The 22,105-nt window shown below is 53.0% G+C and overlaps 3 protein-coding genes across 3 annotated transcripts; 1 reads left to right on the top strand and 2 right to left on the bottom strand.

Annotated features, from left to right (window-relative positions):
- Nucleotides 1-5,603: 5,603 nt before the first annotated feature.
- Nucleotides 5,604-7,363, bottom strand: CPAR01_01447 (glycosyltransferase family 2; the record flags this gene model as incomplete). The annotated part of the gene is made up of 4 exons (XM_060485736.1): nucleotides 5,604-5,876; nucleotides 5,936-6,230; nucleotides 6,303-7,157; nucleotides 7,278-7,363. 4 exons carry the CDS (start codon nucleotides 7,361-7,363, stop codon nucleotides 5,604-5,606), a joined length of 1,509 nt encoding a protein of 502 aa, XP_060356593.1.
- A 2,988-nt stretch (nucleotides 7,364-10,351) lies between these two features.
- CPAR01_01446 (uncharacterized protein) lies at nucleotides 10,352-11,549 on the bottom strand (the record flags this gene model as incomplete). Its single annotated transcript, XM_060485735.1, has 4 exons — nucleotides 10,352-10,583; nucleotides 10,660-10,689; nucleotides 10,959-11,433; nucleotides 11,492-11,549. 4 exons carry the CDS (start codon nucleotides 11,547-11,549, stop codon nucleotides 10,352-10,354), a joined length of 795 nt encoding a protein of 264 aa, XP_060356592.1.
- A 4,102-nt stretch (nucleotides 11,550-15,651) lies between these two features.
- CPAR01_01445 (uncharacterized protein) lies at nucleotides 15,652-16,161 on the top strand (the record flags this gene model as incomplete). Its single annotated transcript, XM_060485734.1, has 1 exon — nucleotides 15,652-16,161. One exon carries the CDS (start codon nucleotides 15,652-15,654, stop codon nucleotides 16,159-16,161), a length of 510 nt encoding a protein of 169 aa, XP_060356591.1.
- Between the last annotated feature and the right edge of the window lie 5,944 nt (nucleotides 16,162-22,105).

The raw sequence follows: 22,105 nt of genomic DNA, 5'->3' as shown, positions 1-22,105 counted from the left end.
TATATCGTAGTCCCCGGCAAGGATAAGTGGTGTGTTCACACAGTACAGCAGGAGCGGAACATGGTGTAGATAGATTGATGTTACTTTTGAGAGCGAGAGAGAGAAAGAGACAGACGATGAGAATTGAAAATGTCATGGCTTCGCTGATTGGCCAGTTTGTCCACCCCCCTTCTGTTCTTTGACAAAAAGAAAAAGAAGCGATGACCCTGGCAACCCTGGCTCGCATGGGTGGTGCAGACGCAGGTCCGACGAGAAGCGGATAAGCGCACTGGCTCGTAGGGGAGGGTCACATTGAGGAAAGCCCATGTCGTCTTGGCTTCAGTCCTGGTCCGAGTCGCTGACCCAAACGGGGATATGCACAATGAAAGTGGAGAGAGGGGAGGGCGAGAGGAGGGGAAGAGAGAAAGGGACTGGTTTTGCAGTTGCAGCGCCGCAGCGGGCAAGTAGCTACAAAGAGGATAAGGTAGGTATGTAGGCGCGCCGCACAAGATGACATGATGTGATGATGCGAGGTCCAAGTTATGTCGGCGAGAACGAGGGGAAGAAGAAAAAGCTGAGATGTGATTGCCGGTGGAGAGGGGATTGCGCGTTTCGACTTGGCCAAAGGGCCTGACGATTTGCATTTTGCAGATATTGCCATCTTGGAGCTGCAACTGGCAAATGGCAACTTGCACCTGCACCACCAACAGCGGCTGCGGTTGTGACTGCAGTTGCGGTTGCGTGTCCGTCTCCCCACCCGGGCTCTCTTTCCCTCTCTCTCTCTCTCTCTCTCTCTCTGTTTCTGTCTGTGCGAGACAATGGGGCCGGGACGGAGGGCCAAATGCAAAATGTCTGTGGTTATTTTGTCTTTGAGATGAAATCTATCCGTCGATACATTGTGGCCCTGCCTTACCTTAGCCGCTGGGGTCCGTTGCCGTTCGTTTCGTGAGGGTCAGAACAGACGAGCGCCAAGACTGGGACAAAAAGATACTTGCCCGATCTGTGAAGGTACCGCGGCCGCCTGTGCGTCGAGGAACCCGCAGGTATCTTTTTTGTTTCGTTGATTTCCTCCCATTTCCCTGCTCCTGGCTTAACTAAGCCTTGATTATTCAATGTTGTCCATCTCCTCCACAGTCCCTGCCCCTCCTACTACAGTCACCTTTGCCTTTTCCTGCCTTGCCTTCCCTATTTTTTTTCTCTCCAGAAATGGAGTGCAGGGTCGTCATCACCCGCACAAGTAGTCTTGAATTGTTGTTGAAATCCTTGGTCTCTCAATTGCTGGGCTCTGCGGCTGCTCTGTCTCCTTCTTTGGCCTGAGGCACAGAAATACCAGTTCGCTTACTAAAGCTTGGCGGCTGTTCTTCATCGGGAGCCAAATTCAGCAGGTCCCGTCCAGTGCCCGTTTCCTCGGAGGATGGGAGGCCCGTAACTCTTGTGTACAGATACGTACAATTTCCTTTTGCTCTAGGTAGGAGCCTGTCTAGAGGACCTGACCTTACGGATAAGGCAGGGACACTTTGAGTAACTTGGAAGGTACGAAGTACCTCAACGCCCGTACCGTTCGGCGGTTGTCTTTTTGGCAGGAACCACCCGTCAGCTTGTTGCTGCTCTGGCCACACTACAGTCCGAGGGCCTCGATCGTCTCGGGCATCTTGGATGCTTGGATTCTCCCATGTTGAAATCCACACAGAACCATCCACCACCCACTTTGTCATTTATGTCACGATCCCCAGCCAGCACTTACGTCCAGCCGCGTCAAGCCGATAAGCGTCCCTCGCAACCACATCATCATTATCCTCGACGTCGACGACGAAACCGACGACAAATGGCAATCATAACACAACCTAACGCCAGTGCAGGCCGTGAAAGATCAAAGGCCGTGCGCACCTGAGGTGTGGTTCCATCCAAGCTCGACTCTCGAATGTCGCCGCCCTCTGCGGCGTACGGAGTAGTGTACGCAGTAATCGCCCTTCCATGCCATGCCATGCCATGCATGCTTGCTTGCTACAGTGCTACAGTACCTACTAAGTGAGCATGCTCCGCCAGCTTATCATTGCACCTCTATTTCCTCTTTCTGCCGCTGCACCATGAAAATACCTGTACTGATCAAGTAGAGCCACCAAGCTAGCAAGGCCGTCTTATCATCATCATCCTCGTCCTCGGTCTCAGCTCCAAGAACCACAAATCCGTCTCCATCAAATCTAGGCCTTTGTTTTTCCCTCGCGCTGTCGGCGCTTGTCAGTGGCCAACCCAAGCTTGTTCGCCCGGTCTTGCTCCGTCGTCGATTGGCAACCCACGGCCGCCACTTTTGACACATTTGACAGATCAAACCAAAATCGCCTTCTCTTACCTATCCGATTTCGCGTACCTATTCGTGCACGACTTCGTGCCTTACTTGCCGTATTCCCGCTGATGTTCCTACGGACTCTTGGTCGCCGTCATCCCCAATGCGTCTTGACTCATGCCGTCGCATTGGCTCGCTCCCCATTACCTCACGCTGGAGAGTGTGGCACCATGAATTGGAGAAGAATCCTCGATGGACCAACAAGAGTCGCCAGTGTTGAAATATTTTTTCAAGAATTTTCTTCCTTCAAAGCATAAGTCATTCAGCAGACCCAATTCTGAGCTACCATTGGTCCTATGTCGCATGTTGTCACAACTCACTCTGGATGACGGATTTACCACTGACGAATTCCGGCATGAATCAAGGCGTTGCAGACGTTGCATACAATCGCAACCCCCTCTCCAAATGCACGCGAGGCCTAGAACCAATTTATCGTCAGGATTCATGCATGTCTCTCAACACAACTCTTGCAAGCCGGCTATCGCTGCTACTCGCACGATTCACAAAGCTATAACAATGATGCATCGATAGACACTATCCAAGTCCAGGGTACCTCTCGCACTCATCTCCAGCCTACTAGCTCGACCCACAAGATTTTGTACATCTGTAACAAGTTGACGTCGTGTGGTAACTCTAGGTATTGAACACAGTCAGATCTGAACATGAATTTGGTGAGTCCTCTCCTTATTCTCCCCACAGCATCCCTCTCGTCTCCCTATTCCGACCTGGTGCAGGTTCAAAAGCCTCAAAACACGCGTATCATGTCGTGCATCTCTGCGTCTGCGTCTCCTCGCCCCCGTCCCGGTCCCGGCGTACGGATGTCTAGCATATACTACTTCACGACCCGTAGAAGAGGAGTCGAGAACAACGTTCCCCATTAATCCCATCCACTACGAAACATTTTGAGATTTGGACGCTGTCTTACCTATGTCATCAGCAAGCCTCTTTTCGTCCACCTGCAGCAAAGACAAGGCCAGGGGTCCGAGAGTAAGGAAGGGGGAGGGGCAGCCTGGCAGGCCTCGTGTCAAGCATCGGAGCACACGGTGGAATGCTTGATAACGTAAACAAGGACACAGACGAAGACCCCCAACCCATCGAAAAGGCTGTCAATCGCAGCTCTTGACCTTACAGTTCGAGCTTGTGCTCCCTGATTGGGTGGTTTAGCGTTCGATCTCACCCATCTATCCATCCACCCATCTGCCACATCTCAAAGCTCGAACTCCTGCTTGGAGTAGTGGCTGGCAGCAGCCAGTCTTGGTTTTTCTCGGTAACCAGTGATCGATAGATGGGCAGTCCGACCTCTTGCCTCCGAATGTCCGGACATCTTCGATCCGGAAACTTTGGCCCTGCGGGGTTTTTACGTGCCCTCAGAACATCACCTGCCTCGTTGCCCCCGTTGAGTGTGGGGTGCTCGATTATCTTAGCTTGGCCTACTAGCCATCCTAATCTAGCCAAGTCTCGAACCGTTCAATGAACTAGTAGGGATGGAGGGGTGTAGGGTTCGACTGATGATGGTGGGTGTGAGATCTCATTCTTTCAAGGCAACCACCACGACAACCACCGAAAACTAGTCGCACGTACTCTGTCTCACGAGGCTAGTCGTCCCAACCAGCCCGATGTGAGTCAAGAGAGGCGCATCTGACGAAGCAGCCAAATGCCACCGGAGAGCACATGGACGATGTTCAAAACTTGAGATGAGCAGGACAACACCACCACTGCCACAAAGAGTCACAACAATCGACCGGGAACCGTAATCATTCCCCAGTTCGTCGTCTTCGGGCGAGCATCGCGGCAAACGACGGCCAAATCAGAGCCGCGTGCTCGTCTGGGCTTTTAACCACCCCTCCAAAATCTCCACACCCACCAGCCTCACCAAGGACGTCATGTAAGACAATATCACACACCACTCTACCGTGGTAACGAGGCGCATGAACATGGCACAGCCTCTCACCAACATTGAATATTCGATTTCCGGAAGGAACTGAAAGAGTCCCTTGAGGCCAGGTTAGGCCTTTCCGGCCGGAGAATTAGTGAACAAGGTAGGCATTCGCATACCTTGGCCCTGCCGTGTAACCGGGGGTCATATCGTGGGGTCCGTACTGATGAGAAGCCACACACACGTACACACACGTACAGTATCGCATGTCAGATATCGCGGGTTTCCCGGAAACCGTTTATTGGGGGCCAACACCATGGCGGGATACGAGACTGCGCGTCAAATTACCATGCTGTGTAACGAATGCCACCAACCTTCCCTTCCCTCCCCTCCCCCCTGGCACACATGCTGTGCTTGCTGCTCGTTTCTTCTTCCTGGCGAGTCCCCCCCGATTCAACTAGTCGATCCCCCAGTTCGTCAGGATGCAGGGACGTTGTATTCCCATTGGCTCGGGAAACCTTTCTTTTTCTAAATTGTGTTGAAGAAAGATATGCAGCTGCCCGACATCACACATCGCATCACGAACTACTAAAAGTTAGTGGGGTGGACCTCACGAGCCTCGGTTTCTCTTTCCTTGGGGTGCGCCTTGGTTTATTGTGGAAATTTGCTTTCTTTTCTTCAGTCTATGGAAAGCTGTCTCTTGGTCTGAGTGGAAAAGATGGGATAATGGTAGAGACCAACAGTCTAATGCCTTGCCGCCCTCTCTCTCTGTGTGTCTTCCTGATTTCCCATGTCTCGCAATGCATCGAATTAAATGCCTCCGACGAAGATCAAAGCTGCCTACCCTGTTGCCCGCCGCGCGATGTACCTCTTCCGACTACCTCTCTTTCGTTCCTGAAATTGAGGAGAAGGAAGAAAAGAAATCACAAAGACCAACCCTTTGCCCTCGCCATTTTTGGGGGGTTTTTTGATAAGGAAAATGAAAAAAGAGACCAATAGTCGAGGAAATCCAGGGAGGAAAAACTGTCTCCCTGAAGCAGATGACCAAACCGCCTATTCCTGCTCTCCATGCCGAATGGTTTCCATGCCGTTGATGATTAAACTCTTGACACACACTTCTGTGCTGTGGTCCCATTTCCCTTATGCGATCGTTCGTGTATTCATCGTAAAGAGGAAAGAACAACAAAACTTTTCCCGTTCCAAAGTCCTTTTGGGTCGGTGATTTTTGTTTTCCGGAAAAGAGGCGTAAGGAAAATGAAGAAAGGGTGGATGATTAACCCTCTTCGTTTCCGCCTTCCAGGAAAGGAGACATAAGAAAGCCACCCAAGCCAGAGTCCCGTTTCTCCTCTGGCAAACCAATGTGTTGCAAATTCATAATTCGTGATATTCGTGGCTGCCGTGGATCTAGTCCGTGGGGTGCTCCAGGAGGGAGAAGGTGACGTGAGGCGCCTTGATATCCTTCGCGGGGAAGGTGTTCATGCGCACAGTCTGGGGTCGGCGCGCCTCGTTAGCAGGGCGGTGCCAGTCGGAGACCTTCTCGGTCATCTGGCGCTCGAAGCGGTAGCGGACGAGGTCCTGGCCACCAGGGGGCGTGGTCAGACTCATGGCTCGCTTGGGACGAGGAGTCAGACGGATATCATCGTTGGTATCACCATCGGCTCTGCTGCCCCAGGAGGTCTGTTGTCAAGATGTTAACAAAATTGATATCATATAATGTGGTTCAAGTAGCTACTTACCATCTTGAGGGTAGACAAGGCGTAAAGCTTGATGATTCCATGGGCCCATCCGAAGAGGATAGAGACGGGCAGGAAGAGAATATCGCTAGGGTTGCGACGGAATAGGTTCACGAGCTTGACGACCTTGGTGAAGCCGAACACGAAGATGATCTGAGCCCAGAGGGCCTGGTGGCGGTTCTCAGCGTCCCAGTCGGCAGTACCCTTCCACAAAGCAAAGATGATGAGGGGGTCGAAGAGGAACGCCAAGGAAGTGAAGGTTGCAATATGGAGAGCATAAGTGCACCAGGGCTGCTGACTGTAGTCGCTATGGGTTAGTACATCATGCCAGGCAATAGGAGAAATCCCAGATGGGTGTGCTTCTACTTACGTGAGAACGTATCTCTCGCGGACAAGACTGGTCCAGTTGCTACGCCAATTGCTGCGAGCCCAGCGGGAGCACTGGTAGAGGAACTTGGTGCTGTTCTCCAGAGTGGTCTCGAGCTCACACTCCTTCTCGTACTGGATCCAAGTCTTCCACTGGTGGCTGACGAGCCAGCGAGTGACAAAGTTGTCGTCGTCGGCGTTCAGGATATACTTGCCCCATTTCTCGGTCTTGAAGCCCTCAAGGAAGTCGTGGCTGGACAGAATCTCAGATCGGTAGGCACCAGTTCGGCCAGACATGCAGGAAGTGCCGCCGTCGAGGTTGTGGGTGGCCGAGATCTCGAAGTTGCGTCTCTCAATGTAGGCAGCGCCGAGCCAGTTGAAGATGCGAGTGGATAGCGGGCCATCCCAGACGCGCTTAACTCTCTGGCAAGTGCCGACACCGCCAATCTTGGGGTCTTCGAAGGGAGCGAGAATCCAGGGCATCATGGTAGAAGGCCAAGTGACATCATCGTCAGCCATGATGGTGAGCTTGGTAGTCACCTTGGGCAGAGCCTCGCAGACCTGAAGACGCTTGTTGGCAATGGGGGTAGAGTAGACCTGCACATTAGGGTGAGGAAGGCTGCGAGCAAGCTTCTCAAGAGAGGCATGCTTCTCGCTGGTAGTAACGAGCATCAGAACGCGAGGGTTGCAGGCGATGATGCTGAGCAGAGAAGGGCGAAGCTCCTCGAAGACATTGTGAATGGTGGGGATGATGACGGTAACATCGTCAGCCGTGAAGGTAGGGTTGGCGGGAATCGGCTTGGACTTGTAGACCCAGTGGCTGACACAGTTGACAAGGAGGCGGGTGTAACGATGCAGCCTGCCAAGGATGGTTAGATACACAAGATGTCGAAAATTAAACAGGCAAGGCAGATGTTTGCTGCGCTACTAGCAGCAGCAATGGAGGGTAATGTTTTTTTCGCAGAAAGTAGTGACTTACCAAAGGGCGATGAACAGGTACATCCAGGCGGTAGGAGACCAACCGAAGCCAAGGTTGGGCAAGAAGAGATTCATGATGTCTGCCATCGTGAATTGCTTCCTGCGGTTGGGAAGTGCGCGTGCGTGATTCTGAGGTAATTCAGAGAAGGTCGTGAAGAGGTTTTTGACAGAGATGGGAAAGGGAACCCAACAAAGCCGCAATGGGAGGGATTGCGCGCGTGGTTGTTGGTTGGTTGTGGAGGGCGAGGAGGATGAGAAGAAGGATGTGGGAGAAGGAGTTGGGTTTTGTGCCTTCTGGTCCAGAGAAATTCTCGAATAGTCAGGAGGTGGCAGGAGGTCCAGGCCTTGAGCGTGCCTTCCTTCTCAGAATGTCGTATTGGTGAATTTGAACAAGTCCCGTGACTTCTTCTTTGATTTGCCCTTTGGTGAATATGTTTGCTGCGTATTCAGATGAAATGGTCCACTATTTTGTTTTCTGACCGAGGTGTGAGGTGTTCTGCTGAAGGTGAGGCAACCTGAGAACTTTCCAACAGTTTCAAACTGGTACCCAAGGTGATGTGAATGCGAAAAATCTAGATGGTATCTTCAATCTGCTCTGCTTCCTACGAGGTATCACGCTCGTGGATCTAGAGTAGCGTGTGGTGATGACTGTCGAGAGAGTCCCGGATGATGAGTTCTTGCTCGATCTATGTGTTGTCGTCGTGCAGCTTCCGAAGCCAAGTGCTGCTCTCGCTCTATCTTCAAGTCTCTTCTGCCTTTCTGTCTAGAAGGACCCTAATGATCGAGGTAGTAGATCGGACAAGCAGAGCGCTTTGTCTGTGTCCGTCGTTGGAGGTGGTATCAAAGAATGACACGGGCAAGACGGAATGACCAACACCCAAGCCGCGTGTATGGGATGCCGGTGGCAGTGGGGGAGGATTTCGAGAAGGGGTCAAACAAAGTATTATACAGAGATGAAAGGTGGCAATGGAAACTCAAACCATTGCGCGGACCAATTGGTCTTTTAAAAAACAACAATGACCCGGGGGAGAAGAAGTGGTGATGAGGTCGTCCGAGGAGAGTAGGTCGTCCTGGGGCGAGGGACAAGGATATATACGTAGCCAGATGTGGTGGAGGGTTGGCAGGCATGCATGGGTTGTTTAGTTTAGAGATGCGCCCATGCATGGAGACGGTAATGGTGGCTCCATCCAAACAAGGCAAAAAAAGTACTCGAGATGTACGGAGTATGGATGCATGTGTCTAATGTGTGGTAATGGATTATGGATGTACGGACTTGTCGACTGGACTTGTCTAAGATTGTGGTGCAAGACGGCAAGACGATGGGTCTTGAAGGTACTTCGTCTAGACTGGCACCTACTCGCGGCCTGTTCTCTTAGCTACACCACACTCACCACTGGCTCTCTCTCTCTCGCGCTCACATAGATAGACATGCATCACGTTCGTCTGTAAGGGTATTGGGGCAGAGACGAGGGGCAGACGAGGGGAGGGGTGCGCGGCGGTTGTATCGGGGTTGGGGAGACGAAGAAGAAGGGGAGGGGTGAGCATGTTGGTGGATGGGGGTGCGAAGGGCGTGTGCAGATGTGTCAGTTGCAGAAAGGAAAAAAAAAAACAGAGAGAGTGAGTGAGAGAGAGAGAGAGAGAGAGAGAGAGAGAGAAAGGCAGAGGAGGCGTGCAAATCGACCATCTCTTCTCCCACCCAGTCCATACATGGCCAGGGTTCCCAGAGTACGAAGCAGGTACTTGGGCGTACTTGGAGCGGAAGAGTCCACAACCGCACCCCAAGTACCTTTTTCCTTCCCCTCCTCTCTCTCACTCACCCACTCACTCGCTCACTCCCGTCTTCCTCTCTCTCACTGAGTGAGTGCGCGCGTCTGTGTGTGTGTGTGTCTCTCTCTCTCTCTCTGCCTCTGCCATCTGGGGCTGCCACCACCCTGCTTGCCTCCCAGCTGCGTCTGCCGCCGCCGCTACTGCTGCAACTACGTCTTCGCCTGCTGCTGCTGCTATTGCTGTTACGGCCTCTTGTCTCCAACACTGGCTGGATTGACGACCTGCTAGGCATGGGCTGGGGCCCTTGTGGGTACAGGTCCAAAATGGGGCCCAGAGGCTGGCTTTTGTGGCACCGTGTTGGGACGACGCTTCTTTAGCAAGCATCCAGATAGCCTGCAGTGGGCAGGCAATCGTCTTGCCATGGACACATCGCACCGATTGGCATCAGCACTTGCGAAGAGTAGTGCTGCGATATGTCCTCGCACTACATCGTTTCCCATCGCACCTCAACGGCCGTCCTTCGGCGCGCATGCGACGGAGAAGTGTCAAGAAACGGGAAACGTGAATCGGGGCCATAATCCGGCATCATGTCCTGCCTGCCTGCCTGCCTACCCTGCCCTGCTCGCTCTCCTCGTCTTACTTCCTTGTTGATGTCTGTCTGACCTGCAACCACAGTCAGGTAGTTTCAAGAATGGAGGCGACTGCTGGAGTCAACCAAGGAACACGAGCCATCGTAATCCTCGAGGACTCTCGAACCTCGACCCTTGAAGCGAAACAACACGATAGGCATGGTAATAGTAAGAGGCGGCTGGAGTTGAGGGTACTGAGCCACTGGCTGGTCCCTGCCCTCTCCTCTTCCCCTCCCCTCCTCTTCTTGGCCCCATCACGCTATGAATGGCGACTGGGGAAACGCGAATCACAGGGCGGAGGCGATCTGGTGGGGAGGGGAGCGAAACGACGGCAGCCTGTGGAGGCTGTATGAGGGCATGGCTTGAAGAAACCGAGAGGGGGACGAGGAATGTGAGAGGCGACAAGAAGCGACAAGACTCACAAGAGAGGTTAGCATTTTTTTTATTCTTCTTTCTTTTCGGAATGGGTACTCTGTAGTACTGCTACTGTATAGTAAGACTGGCAAGCCGCAAGAGTCTAGTGTAGCGCGCGAATAACGCCATACCCTGCGCACTAGGGAGGGTCTGCTTGCCTTGGTTGGTTGCCGTACTCCATTCTCCATGGTTGAGCGGCTAGTTGATGTGGAAAATGGCGGCACGGCGAGATTTGGAGATCCACTGTTTTGGTGGGCAGATTCCATCATTCGTTTGAGTACGACCGGGCATCTGCACATCCAGAGACAAAAGGTGGAGAGCTTCTGGAGGAGCTGCTGGCGACAAGGGCCAGGAACAGAGCCCTTCCGTCAATGGCCTCGATTCCTGACCTGAAAAGTTGCAGCAGACCGAGGGTAATGACCAGGGCCTGGCGGAACAACTTTAGGCGAGGTCGAATCAACGGCCCGGTAATGAGATGGTTCGACGCCCTGAGAAAGCTGGGGGGAAATCATGGCAAGAGATAGGTAGGCAAGGTACCTTGGAGACAAGAGGATAGAATTCGAAATAACCGACCCTGTCTGCTCATCAGCAGCAACCTGGCGTCTGGGGACAGTGTTAGCAATATCCCGTAGGCCGTAGGAAACAGTAACCTCATGGGCAGAGCAACTTAGCCGCAGACAGACTCTTGCAATGCCCGGGAGGGGTAAAATCCTGAAAAATTGGAGAAAAGCAGCCTCCAGTCGCTAGGCGTGAGAAAACCATCGGCTCGCCATCTGCTATGTACGCACTGACAAAACCCCGGCATGGCCTGGGCCGTTGTAGAGTCTCCATTTTTCGCATCTGACAAACGGACGGCCGGCGTGGGGTCTCACTGAGCGGATGAACAAGCATTCGTGCTGCTTATTATGGATACCCGTCCCTTCTCTGGCCCATAATGAAGCAGAGACCGGACCAGACTTGGACGAGCGTACGAGGCCAGACAAGAGTTAAATCCGGCTCTGCCTGCTACGGCTTCTGTGTCTTGACCTTGCCTCTGCCGCGTACTGGGGCTCTCGAATGGTACCGAGGACATTATCTCTCGGACCTGCAGGTTCCTCAACTGATCCTTTGAGATATCCGTATATTGCTCGTCTTTGTCACTCTTCAGTCCGTCTGAATCCCTTGTTCCTTCCCCCACCTGTCGGTTGGTGGTCAGGAAGCGAGGTTGAGGGTGCATACGTCTGTGTACGAATAGGCGTACGGCAGGCTGGGTAACGCCAGGACTGCTTGAGTGCTGCTTTTCGAAAACATACAATGTAGAGTCTGACTCTTGATGGAGGGCCATTGTCGCTCTGAAGATTCTGATATCTGATGGATGATGCAGCCAGGACCGTGACAGACGCAGTGCCGTCGCTTTTGCACTCACATTCATCAGTCTGACCTGCCACATTGCGATGACCGGACCGACAGGGTTGACGTTCCATGATGCTCCTGATCCTTGCCTGACTTGGCCGGGGCGGATGCTGTTTTCGTGATGATAACGGCCCCGGGGTTCGTCCTCGCAAAGAGGCGCGAATATTTCCCGTAGCTTGTAGATCGCTTGGCTTGGGGTTGAATGAATTGACCAGACAGAACGTGCGCAGGCTGGGTCGAACAAGCGGAAGGGCCACTGGCCCCCATGCTGTGTTGTCCTATGCTCCTATGTGTACACAGTACTGAGCTGCGGAGTGCGTGCTGGGGTGGTGGAGATTTGGCGGATAGTATCCATCAATCATCAGCAAGCCAGTCGGTCTCCCGTCTCTTCTTGGTGGCCGACGGGAGTAGGGAGTCGAAGGCTAGGAACCCATTCTTTGCCATAGACCGGACCGGATGGGATGCACTGATACTAGATTGGCACACCCACCGCGACCACTTCCGTGCCGGCCGAACAGAAGAGCGTAGCCAAAGCGTTCTGCGTGAAAGAACATGTGCACAGTAGCATATGACATTTGTTGCAGGACATAGGAGGAAAGGCAGCAACCCATGCTAACAGGTCGTATGCGGCGCAGAATCCAGCTCGTGCCGGCCGCTATCTCGGGGTCCTCGACATCCAAAGTCTCTCTAGAGTCTAGTGGCAGGCAGGCAGGCAGGCAGGCCACATCAGGCCGGACCGTCCTGCTGCAAGCTGCAAGCCATGAATCCACGAACTTGATTCTGACCCTAGAATCGAGAAGAAAAAAATGCGAATTACTTGCAGTTGTGTGAGACATTGATCAGTCCATCCTTCAAAAGTTCGGGCCTGACATCAGAAAGAACTCTAATGGTGGTATGTAGGAGACGACAAGGACGAGGCAGCATGTGGATGGACAAATTAGGTGTGGTGTGCGAGAACAGCATGGAGATGCTTTATGTCTGACTGTCGTGATCTCGATTGAACACGAGCCGAAGAAGACGAGACCAAGACTAGCCGCATCAGGACGGGAGGACGTCGTGCCTGTTTCCTAGAGAAGATGGGTATCCGTAATCGCATGCTCTTTGGGATGGTATGGCGTGGGCCCCAAGTTGCCTCGCAGAAAGACATGAGGGCAGACGGGCGACGGGGGCTGGAGGTGGCAGCCGGATCGGCCGTTCGGCAACGGCTGCCACATTCGGGTGCCCTGTTTGGTGAAGCCGTTGAGAATTGTGCGGGTGCAGTGCAGCTCGTCAATGCCTAGCATCAGCCATGATCAGATCCCGAGTCTGTCAATCTGTTCAATAAACCTGGGGGGGGTGTTTGCTAGTCAAGCAAGTAAGGTATTGCAGGTACCTTGAGAGCGATGATGCGTTAGTGAAAAAAGGGAAAATGGTGGTTGACGAGGGCGGGAAAACCAAAGGAGGGGAAAAGAAGATGGGTTGCATATTGGCTGAGTCGATCCTCCATCGTAATTGGGGGCGGCGGAGCGGCGGAGAGACATTCCATAAACGCGGGCGGGAAGATGGAGATAGTGTGATGGACGCAAATGCAACTGCAGTCCAGACCTTGGTAGGTATCAGAGTTGGCACCTCTAATTTGTGACAGGAGACCAACAAAAATTTGGAGAGTACCTCAATATACCAGGTGTTGTATATATGCGTATATGGAGATATGAGATTTGAGATGGCAAGATTGCCTGCCGTTGGAGAGTTGATTTTGAGTGGCTCGGGATGGGCGTGGAGTGCCTCTCTGGAGCGACTTGCCGGGGATATGTCTCAGTCTATTTTGGCACCTCATGATTGATTGTCTTGGATGGAGACGGTTGAGAGAAAGCCGCGCCTTAGCGGCTCCAGTGACGACTAGGTAGAGATGCCAATGATAAACGAGTGTGAGGGCGGGACGAAACAAGGTGGAATGTGACGTGAGGCAAGTGAACAGTTGACTGGGCGTACGGAGTGGCCTGGACCACAGCTGGTGGTGTCCATATCTGAGGTTGGTCATCCATTGTCAGTCCCATGGATGGACAAACAAACTGGTGTGTTCGTATGTAAGGTAAGGTATGTGAGATGGAGAAGTGTGTGTGCCTGTGTATGTGTGTGTGTGTGTGTGTGTGTGTGTGTGTGTGTGCAAGTGCGGGTGCGTGTGGTGGTTCAGATGACATACCTAGGTACCTACCTCGGTGCTCAAGCCCCAGCCACGATTGCGTGTTTATCTTTCTTTCCCACGGATTATGAAGTAAGAAGAAAGCAGGTAGGTATCCGTACCTTCCATGGGAACCTTTCCATGGAATGGAAGTCGAGGCAAGGCAAGGCAAGGCATGGAAGGAACCTCCCTAGGTAAGGTAGGTAGGTACCTTTGGAAAGCACGCACGTAGGGAAGGAAGCTTCATCAACAAGCTCAGAGTGGCTACCTTCCTTGGACTATCGGATCCCAAGGCGGGAAAGTGTCTGTCCGTCTTCCCCGGTCCTGCCTTGCTCCTCCTGCCTTGCACCTACCTTGCCTGCCTTCCATGAGGTAAAGTAAGGTAGGTAGTACGTCCCTACCCCGGATTCCGAGCCTGTCCTTGCCTCGATCTTGTATTTCTCAGCCCCGACTGCCTCACCTCATAAGATACGCACTACCTATGTCCATGGAACTCCGAGCAAGGTATCTTAAGTACCGACCTCCATTAGGTAAGCTACCTTACCTTACGGTACGTTCGGGTAGGGCAGGTACCTTAATTATAGACAACAATGGCTCGCACATGTACGGATATTGAAAGATATCCACGGGAACGAATGTGTGTTTACGGAGTACTTACCTTGGATAACTTTTGATGTATTCCCAAAATGCTAGTCTCTTGGCCAAGCAAGGTATCAATCATTCGCTTCGGTGCCGCGGATGCCAATTTCTTTCTGCTGCGAGGGACATTGCGCCTGCCGCTAGATGAATGATGCATGGGCTTCCTCCCGCCCCTCAAGCCCAGGTTGATTTGATGCACACATCATTCGTCCATGGACTATCTTCAAAGCCATCTGTCACTTCTCTTCTCTCAGGAGTCAAGACATACCTACGTCTCGGCTGCCAAGATACCTTGCACAGAGGTATACCGCTGTTGCTCTCTGGCTGGCTAGCCCATCACCGATTGCTTAGCTCGAGGTCCCTCTGGTGGGTCTCACGGTTTACACATCGTCTTCCACCACGCACAGTTTATCTTTGCCGCTGACCTACCTAAGTATCTACCATATCCCTTCCTGTCAAACAACACTATTTGCTTCGGTCCTACGTCTCAGCCAGCCCTCGCTAGCCCTCATCCCAACAGAAACAACCAGCAGACGCCGAGAGAGAGAGAGAGAGAGGGGTGACGCATGGTGCCCCTCCACCCTCGGCTGAGATACGGATGCAAGAGGCATGGATGTCTTCAACCTCCCAGCATACTCTATTTCTCCCACAGTCGCTTGCTGCTGCAATTTCCAGATCTTGCCTCGCCTCGGCCTCCTGTCCCGTACGCAATGGAACCGGCGGCCGCATGCGCCGTTCCGCAACATGGCCCTCGAAATGAATTGCCCCCCGGAACCTCCCATCTTCCTTGCCTCTGGCGATCCCGGCCGTTGACGGATGCTGGTCAATCAATGTCCGCTCCTTGCTGACCCATTGTCCGTACGGATACACGAGTCCACTACTCCGTCCTGCGACGATACTCCTCCGGTCCTCCACCATCGCCTTAGAAGCTGCGCAGAAAAGCAATCAAGCATACTCCGTATTCATCTTCTACATGCTTACGGGTGAATCATGTCATCTTCACCAGGATGAGCCGCCGCCGCCTTCGCCCAAGCCGCAGCTTCCGTTAGAAAGAATACCTTACTCCTCCCATCGCTCGACAATCCACAAAGCATCCCATCTTCATCTATTCGCTACAGGGCCGTTGAGCGCCAGCTTCAAGACAGCACGGGCGTGTGTCAACAAAGTACCTTGCTGTGCCTCTTGAGGGCTACTGTGCCTACTTTGGATGATTACGCCCTCCGACACTCACCATCAACCAGCATCGAGTAGAGGATGGACATGGTGTGCTGCATCTGGCCCCATCGGGAACTTGCTAAGAGCCCACCACAGATCACCGTCGCAGGGAAGCTCGCCGTTAGCTCGACATTACGACGTGCTTGGGCGTTGGTTCAATGGCTCGCCGCACCCTCCGGTACGATGCTGGTCGGCTGCGACGCCTTGGCTGGCATCTGATTCCACCACTTTTGTCAACCACATTCCGTCACCCTCTGCTTCGAATTCCATGCACTACCGAGCCAATGGATGCCATCCCGGCTTCTGTGCAGCCATGCCAAACGCCACTTCGCCAGTCGCAACACTGTCGCTGTTGTTCGTCTGCGTTGGATTCCAGAAGCATGAATGGGCCCGAATCTGGGTCCGAGCCTTTGGTCCTTCCATCAGATTCCGCCATCATCCCTCTTAGGGTATTCCAGGTGGTCGAATCTTGCATGGAACAGCTGCCGTCGATGCTTCACAATCGCCACTGTTACTTCACTATCGAGACTTGTCTGCAGGTTTACCGTCAATGGAAACCCGCACCTGTTGATATACGTCGAACTGCATCGGTTCTTTGGATGGCAGTCCAAATGACCCATCATACGCATACATATAATCCACTAGCCAAGTTGTCGACCGTAGCATGACTTGATACAGAAAAGTCGTCAAGTAAACAGGTTGGGGCTCGGTGTCCACCACGAGTCATGGCTTCTCGTGCGATTCTGGGCAGGCAGCCTGCGACTCCGGCTGATTGCGGGATAAGCCCCTCGTCAACCTTTCCGCAGTCCGCACGCCTCCAGGCCGAGCCGATATGAGCGGGACCTCCGTCCTCGAGACATGCGACCTAGGATCAAGTTTGTGGACGAGGGGTACCTACATCGGTGCATGCATTCAGCGCCCCTCTCTAAAAGCCAGCCTGCCCAGCCTCGCTATCTTTTCCCGCACCGCAGCCAGGTTCTTTTTTGCCACAGGGTAAACGCTCTGGTACAGAGCGTTGCGAAAGCGTGATTGCTTGGTCTCTGTCTTTTTGGTTCGGACGCTTTTGAGCCAGGTCAACCTTTGCGTCTGGGCCACGATTAAGTTAAGGCAGCCCTAGCTATATCACGAATACTGTGTTCGAGGGATGCATCGGAGCCATGGATAAACGGATCATGGTTGACCACAAAAAGAGGCCTTACGTGCCCTATTATACGCATCATCGCCCGCACTTAGTCAACCTCAAAGGGTCGAGGCTCACAGAGACGTTATTACCTATGCCCGGGGCAGCAGATCGCCGCTTTGCCTGGTTAATTTAGAGCGCAAATCGCGACTGATACTCTGGGGCAGAGACCAGGGATCTCCCCAGAATGTTTTAGCTCCTTCGGACACAATCCATGTTACTCCTCCTGGCGTGCTTGAAGAATGCCACGGCCACCTGGTTCGGATGACACACGGACCTTACCACGGTGTAGGCGTCAACTGCCCGAGAAACGTCTGAAAATCAAGACCCCGGAAACTGTCCGCACACATAGTAGCCGCAAATTCGCAGCCGCTTGACCGAAGAAACAAGGCAGCTGTTCGATACAGAGCTCCATACCAAGAGAATCTTCTTCTTAGGCTTGAATCTACTCTTGCTGGGTTCCACGCGTCATGTCTTGAGGGTAAGTTGACAAGCCAGAAAGGTCTCTGCAGAACCAAACCTCCAAACAGATAGAACCCCTCCCTCTGGATTCGAGGTAGTGGAAGGATGTGACACAAAACTCACCCTTCGCTCTGCTCCGTCGGACGGTTTCTTATGGGTCCACTGTCTTGCCTATGCTCACACAGTCCCTCGACGGTGACTGGAACGAAGCTTGAACCCACTCGGAAAACTCTGCATAGAGTCGCGGCATGAATATGCACACTGTCATATCGTCTGGCGGCTTCATTCCTGCCTCTGAGAGCGTGGCTTCTGTCATTTTGTGAGCTGTCATGTATTCACAAAACAGTCGCAGGTGCCGTCCGTATTGCAAATGCATATCTATTTTGGACGTGCTTACAAGCTTCTCGTACAGACTCCTGTTAATGACGCATCCTAGAACCCCAACAGGCTCAGCGCGAGACGATGATGAGGTCAAGTCAACTCGAAAAACTCAGCATCTTGATTCCTTAGGGCTCCAGCCTATCTTGTGGCCTGATTAGATCGCGATCTGATGCGACCAAGACCAAGGGAAGATCAGAGCTGACATGAACTCCTCACATCTCAGCTGTTCGTCAACTCCATGGTGTCAAGGTCCCTGCACTATGCAGTGTAATATACCAAACTGTCAGGCTTGTCATCACTGATACCGGCTCTACAGTCTACCTTCATGGTGGCCAACAACGGAACTGCGGGCAAGTTGCGCCGGCAGACCCGATGCGCTGCAAGCCGGCATTCGCCAATATCAGGGCCGGGAAGCGAGAAGAGGAGTCTAGAACACCGTTTCCTTCTGAGAGAGGCGCTCCAACCGCTCCCAAGCCACCGGATCCCCATGACCTGATGTCCAGTAGGAGAGTTGCATTACAGGAATTTCAGCTCGATAAATTCCTTGTAACTTGCTGGCACTCTTCCCCCCTCGCACTTATTAATCGATCTAGAGATGGCCGAGAACACGGATCCTTTAATCTTCCTGGAATGTAGTGGTGGCCGCGACCTTTCTGTCGACCAAGAGAAGCCGTCCTTGGGTCAGCTTCTCATTCATCTTCACGTCTAACAGTATCTTCTCAGCAACTACTGTCTCATCTCGTCATCTTTGCACAGCCTTCCTGAGCCGCCGTGGCTTATGTGATTCTCTCTAACCGTTTCTCCGTCATCGTACATCAGGCCCCAGTCGCTTGGGTGCCGCAAAGGACACTCACGGTATGACCCTCATGGAAGGCTACCTAGACAGGCTTCAATTCCATATCCGGATGATCCATACACCCACGCGACCTGTGATGGATCCAGGCCCTGATGACAGCGCATGGTGGTATGGGTGGCATCGTGCGGGAAGCGCGTCCCGGGGAAGCAGGCAAGCACTTTCCGGAGGAGTCGATCTTGGATGATGCGCATCCAACCTCCCAGTTTCATGCAAACCCGTTGCTGTTTTGTCTGGATAAAATCCTATTGCAGCTCCAACCGTGCCTGGCGAGCCACACAGACGACGTATGGGCATGCATCCGCCAAGAAAGACTACTCTTCTGAGCGAGTTCCCCCATTCTATCTCCGCTCTGTCATGATAAATTCAACGATTTGCTGCGCCAGACGCACAGTGTGCATGTATGGCAGCGTAATGAGTTGTCCAATTTCTGACGCATGTCTCACAGGTTGCAAGGCCCCGGAGTTGATGCGACATCGTCAATTTGGCAGTACCCGTACTGAAGATGAGCTATCGTCTTTTCAATCCTGGACAGTTTCCAACGGCTTCTGGACACTCTCTACCTCTGGAAAGAATCAAGACAAGGTTAGAGGAATACAGAGTTCGCTCGCATAGGAAAACTCAGTAGTGTAACACACACGACGCCTCCCATGGTGTTGTACATGCAGCCGCACGGCGGCAACCAGGGCCAAACCCTCGCACAAATCTACGAGGTTCTGCTAGTTGTGTAATTAATCAGCACAACGGCAGCAGAGAAGTCTTTGGCTGGTTCCTGGAACCCTTGGGTTTCGAGTCACACAAGGGAGCATGCATAGTGACCTATGTGCCAACATGCGACATGGCTATTGAGGACAACCGCCCATAGGGCTGTGATCTCTTCCAACCCTCTTTTCTTGTGTTGAATATTTCGATATACCCTGAGATACTCGTGATGGTAAGCCACTGAGTCTCGTTGTTACGCCAGGGAGAGAGTTCTTTTCCAGACTAGTAATGATAGGGGCTGCATGAAAGGGCTCAACCATCGACTCGGACGTGTCTAGGGGCTCGCCCCTTTTGCCCCAGGTTAGTCAAGCCTCCACATTGAGGCTCTCTTTCGTCAGGAACGAGTGACTCAACATGGCTCGGGGACTTTCTTCCAGGCTGTCTCAGCCTATCCTCTACGGTCCTGGAGGTCGACTGTCATGGGATCTATGCGATTCGTTTCCTGGAGGCACGGTAGGGCGGTCCAGCCGCTGGTAGGCTCGTTCAGGACTTCGGGATGCTTGTCAAGTGACTCTGGCGTCCTGCTCTTTCCTAAATCGACTCTTCACGCTATCTCAAGCCCTGTCCGCCTCCTGAGGTGTACTCAGGATCACCACCAACCTTTCCCACTCTCGCCACCTGCCCCGCAGCCCAGAGTCGTTCTCACGATGATTACTGGCGAGGTCCTCGGACCATCGACCCCGATTCCTCGAAGTGCTTACCGGATTCGTCTTGTTACACAGGCAGGTATGTCCTGGATTCGAGCATGAAGGATCCGGATCTGCAAGAGCAGCAGCGAAGACGGCTTCGAAGGCTACAGCGGACTACCTCGGGGTACATCTCTCACCCTGGAGCTCATCCAAACCCCGACTCTCACGCGAGTAGCCCGAGTACTAAGACATGGTTGTACGCTCTGTCTACACGGGGTGTCTTTGCAAGTGCGTCCTGATGCCGGACTGGGGTCCAGGGGACCACCTGTGCCCAGGGTAGGTTGTCGGTTATTGGGGTCCGAGAAAACCCCTCGTACGATGAATTTCGACTTGTTGAAGAGGCTGTTTACTTCGAGTGGCAGATAACGACGCCCCGAGCCTACACGTGGGTCCAGTGAGAATCGTTGTAAGTATGTCTTTCGAGTGAAGGTGGGCCTCGTGTGAAACGGCTTTGGCGCCCTCGCCGAGGGTCCTTGGAAGGCGAGCCATGAGGGGAAGCAATATCCCGCTTCAGTTATGGCAAATACGGGCTATTCTTCGTCAAAGGGGAGTCCACTGTGAGCACGACGTAGGATGTGTTGCTGGCGTCTGCCGAGGATATAATACATACGTGCCCGAGATATGACAAACTTCGACAAATCGCGACGCTTGTTTGCTGCTGACGAGCTCATTTCGAAGGCAATGCAGAAGCACGAGAGATAAAATGCGGGACCTTTCATGTCGTCGACCAGCTTGGTAAACTGGCATTCCAAGGTTGCTATGCGGCTGTCGGATAGGAGGTGGCGAGGACAACAAGAAGGGCTGCGCAGAGGAGCGGCGCTCGATACTGAGAGTCTGATAGACAGACGGTAAGCTTCCTGCTTGCTTGCCTCCGGTGAGCAGAACAGCGAGTCGGTTTAAGGAGGCGTTGCCTATCTGCGGCTACTGGTGGTCAGGACGGTCGTCGGCGATGTATTGGGCGGGAGGAGAAGCGGCTCGGGGTCGGTCGGCTACGCCGTGTGCGGCTCATCGTGTACGTGATTCGGAAGGGGATTGGCGGTGTTGATGAGTATCCGGTGTGGTTATCCGTTCCCGCTGCGGAGCTTCCACACGGACCTCAGTTCAAAATGGCTCCGTAATGCTCTAGACTTCATCTGAGACCGGCCGGCTTGCAGGTTCGTGTATCCCGTTTCGAGGTGATGTCCTCCAAGATCCCGACTCTTCTGATATCCCCGCCGTGAAACTGTTCCCTGTACCGTCCGGACATCTATCACGAGACATATCGAAAAGGTATACGCGAATCGGGCGTGCTACCATAGGAAACGGCGAACATGCCAGCGAGGCACACGTCTCGGGGTCAGACTTTCGGGCATGGAGGAGATCAAAAGAGAAACACAAAAGCTGGACCACGAACATAAAGCCGGGCACACCATAGTATTTAGAGAGAAACTCTGTCATCATTCATATATAACAAATCCGCATCCCACTCGGTCAGACGACACCGCATCCACTTATCAAAAGCCAGCTCACCGGGATGGGGGAGGGGGAAGGGGGGCTTCCGGGGGGGCAAAAAGCTGGCTCTCACTCCATCCATCCCCCAGCGTGTAGGTACCCTTTTTTTTTTCTTGACCGGTATGCTGGAATAGGCAACATCGGTGAGGCTGTATGCCGTTGAAAACGAATGGTGCCATGACGGAAGGACGGAAAGGAGGGGAGGGGGAAAAGACAGGCGGGCAGGCAAAAGCGAGCCGCAAGCAAGCGTGGGGCTGGCTGCTCTCTCGGGCTGTCATTCTCACTCACTGCACTCTCTGGCTCTGCTTAGCCGAGCGAAACGAACAGCCCACCCACCACCCCCGCGTTATCCAACCCCTACTCACCGATGTAAGCAGCCCCCTTGAGCATCTCCCCCCCTCCATCGGTTATGGTGAGGAAAAAAACACATGACGGTTTTTGTGGTCGTCATTCCATCAGCGATGGGCTCTCACCGGTGTGGATATCGCTTGCGTTGAGGGGGGATAGAGATGGAGGAGGAATTTGTGGAGGATGAGATATGTCATTTGACGGGCTGGGAGTTGATGTGGTTATTACCAATTTGAACGCAGTGGAAGGCTTGTTTGGGTGGTTTGTGAGAAGGGAAAGTTATATCTAAGAGGTATGTCTCTGCGCCTGCGGTTGTGCCTCTTGAGGACTGGATACTCCATCTCGCCTGTTGATATGCAAATAAAAGCAGCATCTTTGAGTTTACGATACACTCGTTCTGAATGAAATTCGCCGAATGCTACACCCACGAGTCTCTCAAAATATAT

The sequence above is a fragment of the Colletotrichum paranaense genome, assembly GCF_030867605.1.
Source record: "Colletotrichum paranaense strain IMI 384185 chromosome Unknown Scaffold_1.1, whole genome shotgun sequence".
NCBI lineage: Eukaryota > Fungi > Ascomycota > Sordariomycetes > Glomerellales > Glomerellaceae > Colletotrichum > Colletotrichum paranaense.
The sequence above is the reverse complement of the archived record's forward strand: the minus strand, read 5'-3'. Positions and strand labels throughout refer to the sequence as shown.